This window comes from Sorex fumeus, unplaced genomic scaffold (assembly GCF_029834395.1).
Source record: "Sorex fumeus unplaced genomic scaffold, SorFum_2.1 ptg000010l, whole genome shotgun sequence".
Lineage (NCBI taxonomy): Eukaryota > Metazoa > Chordata > Mammalia > Eulipotyphla > Soricidae > Sorex > Sorex fumeus.
The window spans coordinates 34,016,239-34,025,022 of NW_026606067.1; the positions used below are offsets into that span (position 1 = coordinate 34,016,239).

General features: G+C 39.8%; 1 protein-coding gene across 1 annotated transcript in view; it reads left to right on the forward strand.

Annotated features, from left to right (window-relative positions):
• Nucleotides 1-8,288, forward strand: part of SKIL (SKI like proto-oncogene) — a 25,352-nt gene extending 17,064 nt beyond the window's left edge. Inside the window, exons 3-6 of the mRNA XM_056110621.1 lie at nt 47-282; nt 5,782-6,023; nt 6,593-6,817; nt 7,655-8,288. Of these exons, the coding sequence (XP_055966596.1) occupies nt 47-282; nt 5,782-6,023; nt 6,593-6,817; nt 7,655-7,813 (862 nt within the window). The 3' untranslated portion in view covers nt 7,814-8,288. The remainder of the gene's footprint in view (nt 1-46; nt 283-5,781; nt 6,024-6,592; nt 6,818-7,654) is intronic.
• The last annotated feature ends 496 nt before the right edge of the window (nt 8,289-8,784 follow it).

An 8,784-nucleotide genomic window follows, 5' to 3' on the forward strand; every position in this document is an offset into this window, starting at 1 on the left:
CTTGATGTTTTATGTGTCTTTTTTTTTTGCCTTTCTTTGTCTTCAGCTACTACTTATACATGTGTGATAAAGTGGTTGCCCCCAATGTGTCACTCACTTCTGCTGCATCTCAGTCTAAAGAGGTCACAAAGCCAGAAGCAAGTAGAGCTACGTCAAGACAGTCAGAGAAGCCTCACAGTAGTGGGAAACATCAGAAAACAGTGTCTTACCCAGATGTCTCACTTGAGGAACAGGAGAAAATGGATTTAAAAACAAGTAGAGAATCGTGTAGCCGTTTAAAAGGTAAATATTCAGAGGTTATCTTTTTAAAAACAAAGGTTATGTATTGTAAAAGTATCTCGTATTTAGGATAATTTTTTCTATTATTGAAGATTTTACTTAGGGAAAAAAGCCATCTTTCAAAACTCCTGAGATGTTACTTTGAGCCTCGAGTGCTATCCTTTTCTAGAATGGTGTTAGCCCTTGAGGCTAAAGAGATAGAAATGTATAGACTGTAAGTCTTTAGAGTGTACCATAATTCTTAACTTTCATAACCTTCCTGCCTTTTTTCATCTGTCAGATTTCTTTGGTAGGTTCTTATTTTTCTTCGTATCTTGCTGTGAACTGAGAAGCCATTTTTATCAGTAAGTGAAAAAGTAAGTAAAGGCCCTCCCGTTGATCATCGATTTGCTCGAGCGGGCCCAGTAACGTCTCCATTGGAGACTTTGTTGTTACTGTGTCTGGCATATCGAATACTCTCGGTAGCTTGCCGGGCTCTCCGAGAGGGGCGGAGGAATCGAACTCGGGTCGGCCATGTTGGCTGCGTGCAAGGCAAATGCCCTACTGCTATTTTATCAGTAATACGAAGAATAGTTAGGTATAGGATTTAGGGAATACAGACTGCCCAAGGACTGAAATTCACAGCTGTGGGAATCAGGCAGATGGTATAAATTCAGAATGCTGGTTGGACACCTTAAAAAAAAAAGGAGCTGCTTGGTTACGGTGCCTTTTAAATAGTGTGTACCAAATAAGAAATATCTGTCCAAATGTTGCTTGGGTTAGCCTCCAGGTAGCAGCAGTGCTTGCTTTTATGGCGGCAATATAATAGCTATTTTCGGCTGTCTCAGTAGTTGAGGAGTTCTATAGTTATTTGATTGTTTTATATAAATTTTTGCTTCTTGAGGGTTTTCTTTTTTTAATTTTATTTTTATAAAGTTGTTTATAGTAATTTATTATATTCAGTTTATTATATTCAGTATTCAAGCACCAGTCCCACCACCATTACATCTTCCCACCACCATTAATCCGAATTTTTCCACCACCACCTGAGCCTTCCTCAAAGGCAAATCCTAACTAATTCATTCTGGATTGCTTGTTATGAATAGTCTGCTGAAAATTATTCAAGATGAATAATTTCCTTAGGTGAAAGTGTACGGAAATTGTTGCATCTCACATTGGACTTTGTATATGAGATTACTAACATGTTGTTACAGGTTGAGCCTTGTGTGCTTTTTTATATTTATGTATATACATAAAATATTATATATAATATACACATATATATTTTTTAAATCAGGATCTGCTGCCTTTTATTTTACACCCCATCAGATGTGCTACTCTTGGCATAAAGTATGAGATGTTGCTCCAGGAATTCTAAAATTTTAAATAGGGTGCTAAAGCTGGAGATAATTTTTAACTTTATGGTGACTTTGGGATCCAGCGGCATCTCTGCAGCCTTGTTGCTCTCTTCTGAGATTGGTTTGTGAGTCTCTGGACCAGAGGGCCATAGGCAGTTCGTGGTTGTGACTGCCAGACTTCTGGAAGAACAGAGGGATAAGCTTTCTCATTCTCTTGGGGGTTTTCTGTACTTTAAATTTTTAAAATTGTAATATAGTAACTGCTACACAATGTTCGTGGTTTTCTTGAAGCTACTGCACCTCAGCACCACCAAAGTGTTCTGAAGCCTCCACCAGTGCCCTTACGTTTCTTCTAAGCCTGCCTCTGCATTGCCCCCCATCCCCTGAAAAAAACTTACTTTTCAAGATTTTTATATATCTATGTTTTTTCACTTTAAATATGGCAACCTGTTAATTAGTAATTTCCTGTTAAAATTTATTGTTAACATTCTCAGAATAATTCTTGTGACTTCAACTTTTTTGACATAATTTGTATGTTACGTAATTTAGTATTTTAAGATGTAAAATTTAGTAAATTTCACAGAGTTGTACAACAATCACGACCATATAATTCTAGCACATTTTTATCACTCCCCATCACTCCCCACAAAACATTGTAATCATTCATTTTTTTTTTTTTTTTGGCTTTTGGGTCACACCTGGCAATGCTCAGGTGTTATTCCTGGCTCCTGGCTCTGCACTCAGGAATTATTCCTGGCAGTGCTCAGGGGACCATAGGGGATGCCGGAGACCGAGCCCAAATCCCACGTGCAAGGCAAATGCCCTGCCTGCTGTACTGTCACTCTGGCCCCAGAATTACTCTGAGTATTTCCCCCCTCCTCTTTTCTGGGTTTTGGGGCCATACCTCACTGCTAGTGGCTGCTGCTCTTGGTGTTGGGGGAGCTCTTCTGGCAGTTCTTGGGACCAGGCAGGACTGGGGGTTGAACCTCAGCCTCAGGACTTCTCCATGCTAAGCTTGCTCGCTAACCCACTGAGTTGTATCTCTGGCTTTTGAGTTTCTATGTTGATATTGTGTATAAAAGGGATTTATTATGTGCAGCTGTTTGTTGTCTGACTTCTTAGTTACTTTCATTCCGTGTTATAGCATTTATTAGTATTATTTTTTATGGTTTAATAGGCTATTGGATGCGTTTCCTTTTGATTATACGTGTATCAGTTAATACCCACTTTTTGGCTGCTATTAATAATGGTACTATGAACACTTACTGGAAATTAGTTTTCCAAATTAGCTGTATTCACGCCAATTTATGAGGGTTCCATTTTATGTCCTTTCAACACTTTTATTATGTGTCTTTCATAATCCCATCTTTCTGTAGCACTGTCTGTAGCACTGTCCTCCCATTGTTCATCGATTTGCTCGAGCAGGCCCAGTAATGTCTTCATTGTGAAGCTTGTTGTTACTGTGTTTGGTATATCCAATACTTCACGGGGAGCTTGCCAGGCTTTGTCTTGCAGGCAAGATACTCTCGGTAGCTTGCCGGGCTCTCCGAGAGGGGTGGAGGAATCGAACCTGGCTTGGCCAGGCCGGCCACGCGCACAAGGCAAATGCCCTACCGCTGTGCTATCGCTCCAGCCCTTGGAGAGTTTAACAAAGGTTAACCCCATCTTAGTGGTTGTAAAGTGGTATAGTTTGGGTTTTGATTTGCATTTCTACGGTGACTAATGATGTTGTGTTTTGTATATGTTGGACATTGCATCTTTCTTAGAGAAGTACCTACTCAGATTCTTTGTTTAATAAAGTTTAGGTTATTAAACTCATTCTTTTTGGGTGGTGGTGGTGGTGGGTTTTGGGGCCACATCCAGCGTTGCTCAGGGAACCATACTTATGTGGTATTGTCAGTCAAACCCTAGTTGGCTGCATGCAAGGCAAGCACATACCTTCCTATTCGTACATCTCCCGCCCCAATCTTATTCTTGATACGTGGATACGGTGGTCTCAACACTATTTGTTCAAAAGACGCCTCTCTTGATTGGAATGTCTTTGCACCCCTGTTGAAACTTATTGCTCATAAACGACTGGGTTTTAGGCCTGGGAAGATGACTCAAGCAAGAGATGGGAGCACATGTTTTGCATGTTTTACATGGAGGTTCGATAGCACAGCGGGTAGGGAGGGCGTTTGCCGAGCCAGGTTCGATTCTTTTGTCCCTCTCAGAGAGTCCGGCAAGCTACCGAGAGTATCTCACCCACACGGCAGAGCCTGGCAAGCTCCCCGTGGTGTATTCAATGTGCCAAACACAGTAACAATGAGTCTCACGATGGAGACATTACTGGGCCCGCTCGAGCAAATCAATGAACAACAGGAGGACAGTGCTACAGTGGTACAGTGCATGTAGGTTCAATCCTTAGCATTCTGTAGTTAGTTCTCTGGGTACCTCTGGGAATACTCTATACGCGTTACTTGGGATGACTCAGAAAAGAAAAACTAAGAAAAAAAATAAAGTTTGGGTTTACTCCTGGAATTAATCTTCTTTTTTCTTTTTGGGTCACACCCGGCGATGCACAGGGGTTACTCCTGGCTCTGCACTCAGGAATCACCCCTGGCGGTGCTCAGGGGAGCATATGGGATGCTGGGAATTGAACCTGGGTTGGCCGAGTGCTAGGAAACACCCTACCTGCTGTGCTATTGCTCTAGCCCCTGGAATTAATCTTTATGCCAGTACACATACAATGTTTTTGCGTGTTTGTTTTTTGAGTCGCACCCTTTTGGGGGGCCTACTCCTGGCTCTCTGCTGAAGTATTGCTCCTGGGTAAGGGTTGGTGGACCATATCTGGTGCTGGGACTTGAATACAGTCTGGCAAGGCCAGTGTTCTACCTGCTGTACTGTCTCTCCAGTCCAATACAGTCTTAATTTTGTAGCTTTTTAATAATTTTTGAAATTAGAAATTGTGAGTTCTCGAACTTTGTTTTTGTTTTTTTTTTTAAGAGTGAATTTTTTACTATTTTGGATCCCTTCATTTTGCATTTTTGAACCAGCTTGTCAGTTTATGCCACAAATGAGAATTTTGGTAAATATTGCATTCACTTGTGATTATTATAAGATTATTACCATCCATTTTAGACTCTTTGGGCTGATATAACAAAAATACTATAGATTGGGTGACTTATACAACAAACATTTATTTCTTGTACTTCCAGGGGCTGGAAAGCCCAAGATCAAGAAAGCATATTTAGTACCTAGGAAGAGACTGCCTCTTGGTTCATAATTGCTATTTTCTCATTGTGTCCTCCACATCACTGATTGATAGGTAGGAATAGAGAGATCTCTTGGGTGTTTGTTGGTTGTAAATGTCTGTATCCCATTATAGGGGTTTTGCTCTCATGATCTAATTAAACTCCTAAGATCCAATCTCCTAATGATCACATTTGGGTTAAGTTTTAAAAAATAGAAATTTCGAGTGAACTCGGTGACAATTAGTTGAAAACATAATTTCAGCAGTTTGTAAGGTTGTCAGTTCATGGACATGGGCTATCTTTATAAATGTACTGCTTTAATTAAATTCTATTATTAACATACTTTTCTTTCTCTTTTTTTGTTTGTTTTGGGGGCAGACCTAGCTGTGTTCAGGGCTTGCTCCTGGCTCTCTGCTCAGTGACTACTCCTGGCTGGGCTTGGAGAACCATATGGGGTTCTGGGGATCCTGGGTTGACTGTGTGTAAGGCACACTCCACCCTCCGTACTATCACTCTGCCCCCCACAATCCTTTTCTTTTTATGAATTTTTATTTTTAATAAAGCACCAGGCTGGAACAGTAGCACAGCGGGTGGGCTTTTTCGCCTTGCATGCCGGCGACCCGGGTTTGATTCCTCTTCCCCTCTCGGAGAGCCCGGCAAGCTACCGAGAGTATCCCGCCTGCAAGGTAGTGCCTGGCAAGCTCCCCATGGCATATTTGATACACCAAAATAACAGTAACAAGTCTCACAATGGAGATGTTACTGGTGCCCTCTCGAGCAAATTGGTGAACAACGGGAGGACTGTGCTACAGTGCTAAGGATGTTATTTGTTTTTTAGAATTTCTTTTTGATTGCCATTGTTTTTAAATTTCAGATGTTGATTGTCTTTGTGACTTTTTAACAGTGAATTTTACTTTGTTTGCTTCCCAAAGATCCATCCACCTCAAACACTTCTACTGGTAAAAAGAAACCTGAGTCTGTTAGTTGCAACTTGGTCAGAGAGTCAAGCAAGATGGAAATTGACCATGATGCTCCAGCTTCGACTTCACATCTCGTCAAAGACATTATTTGTGAGGATGATAAAGGAAAAATCATGGAGGAAGTAATGAGAACTTATGTGAAACAACAAGAAAAACTGAACTCTATTTTGCAGAAAAAACAACAACTTCAGATGGTAAAGTTCTTATCTAAATCTTAGTCAGATTATTCCAGTTCTCTTTCTCTCCCCCTACGTGGGGTTTCTCCTGCCTTAGAATTCAAATCTCAGTCTCTTTCCCTCTTTTTCTTTCTCTTTCGCTTTCTTCTTCCCTTCCTCCTTTCCTCTCTGTCTCCCTTTCCCTCTTCTTGGGGCTTTAGTGCTTGCTCCTAGCAGTGGTCAGGGGACCATGTTGTGCTGGTTATCAAGCCAAGGACTTCTGCGAACAAACCATATACTCCAGCCCTTTGAGTTATTTCCCTGACTTTTCGAAGTCAGTATCAGATGCTGCAAATGTATTTAGGATTATTCAGAATTTTATACTGTTGGTTAGAGACTGTGAGAGAAGTTGAGATGAAAGCTAAATTTTAAATAGCTTTTGATTTTCCTAGGTAGCCTTTACTTTTTAGGTATTGGGTATCAAACCATAGACTTCATATAGACAAGTCAGGAACTCTACCACTAAATCACATACTCAATCCCTGAATCAACATTTTTAACGTGATGGAAAATAAGTAAACATTGTTTTGTAATTCTTTTCATGCCAGGAAGTTGAAATGCTGAATAGTTCTAAAGCTATGAAGGAACTCACTGAGGAACAGCAGAATTTACAGAAAGAGCTTGAATCTTTGCAAAATGACCATGCTCAAAGAATGGAAGAATTTTATGTTGAACAAAAGGATCTAGAGAAAAAGTTAGAGCAGGTTATGAAGCAAAAATGTACCTGTGACTCAAATGTAGAAAAAGACAAAGAGGCTGAATATGCAGCACAGGTAAGAATTACTGTTACTATGATGTTATCGCTTTTAAGATGAAAATTGAAATTGTTAACCCTTTTACTCAAGAAAATACTTTTTTTTGTCAGGGTCGTTTCAGTCAGCTCTTTTGTTAAATATAACCTTATATTACCCAAAATGACCTTTTGATCTTGAGCATGTTACCATAGACAGACAGCCAGACTAAACTGCTAATTTCTAGCGATCTGTCAAAAATCATATTACTTTAATTTATATGAACTTTGAAAATAACAAAGTCTGTTGCCTTTGTGTTCAAAAGCACCAGAATGAAAAGGAATAGTAACTCCCAGCTTGGAAAAGATGAGCCAATAACTCACATGATGAGGAGACTCGGATGAGAGGCATATTAAAATGTAGGGTGTAATGAAAGTGCTCTCTTTAGATACAGAGTGATCTCACTCATGTGTGTGACTTAAAGATATACAGCAAGGTAGCAACAGAGGACAAAGGCCACATGAGAGAACTGATGCACAAAGGAGGAGGCATTGGGTCCTTGCGGGAGAGAGGCAGGACACCGCTGATGGGTGTGGTGTTGAAATGACGTACACAGGAAACCGTCATTAGCAATATTCTAAATTACAGTATCTCAATCAGTCATTTTCTTTAAAGTTAAAACTCTAGATGTTGGTTCTCTTGAACCTTTGTTTTTCACCCAATGTCATACGGTAACAGTTTTAAGACATTTAAGATGGCGAACAAGCAGTAGTTCATTTTATAAAAAGTACTAGAATATTGGCATGATGCGGAGATTGATTCGAAAACCAAAACTTAATGAAAACCAACGCGGAGTTTTTTTTTTTTTTTGTCACACAGCTGGCTGAGCTGAGACAGAGGCTGGACCATGCCGAGGCCGATAGGCAAGAACTCCAAGACGAGCTCCGGCAGGAGCGGGAGGCAAGACAGAAGCTGGAGCTGATGATAAAAGAGCTGAAACTGCAAATTTTGAAATCATCAAAGATTGCTAAAGAATAGAACCTTTTAAGGAGATACATTTGTATATTCTGAACAGGGTTTATTTTTCTTTTTTTTTTCCCTTTGGTAATTGAATTCTGAACAATTTCCGTGCACAAAAATAACTTGACAGTCTGTCAATTTGTAGATCCGAGAAAATGAAAAATTATATATTAGTACCTAACTTTTTACATTTTCCAGATGAATGAAAACGTCTGTTCGTTTGTACTTTCCCCCACGTCCAGTTTAGTAACAAGGCTATGTGGTTTCAATGAGTAAATAATCTGCCTATATTTCTAATGCAAATAAATACCTACGACTTGTATACTTTTTAAAATCTTCATTGCATGATGGAAAATAGTTGTCAATATTGTTCATATTGCAGACACAATTTTAGATACATCAGAAAATTAAAATATATATAGTCACCTAAGGTGACTTCAATTTGTTTTGTTTTTGCTTTTTGAGTCACACCCAGCGATGCCCAGGGGTTACTCCTGGCTCTGTACTCAGGAATTACTCCTGGCAGTGCTTGGGGAACCATATGGGATGCTGAGGATCGAACCCAGGTCGGCCATGTGCAAGGCAAACGCCCTACCCGCTGTGCTATGGCTCCGGCCCCAGGTGACTTCAATTTGAATCATCAACACAATATCCCTTTTTAAAGTTGATACAGTATTCTCATTGTTATATACAAAATATGCCTTTGTTTTCTTCAGGTTGTGGGATAAATTTTCATAATAATTTTTTAAAATGTCTTCCTAAGACACTTGTCAAAAGAGAAATTCCACGGATGAAGTTGTAGTCCATCCAGTGGGCATATTGAGGAAGGATGGCGTTCATTATTATTAACTGCTGCTAAACAGGAGGAGCAGTTCTTCAGTTCAAGTATGGTTTTATTTAGAAATTTTTTTTATGCAGTGATATGAGAAGAAATGAGATGAAGTAATTTCTGACCTGCTTTGTTAGTAATGGCGTGGAAATATTAATGT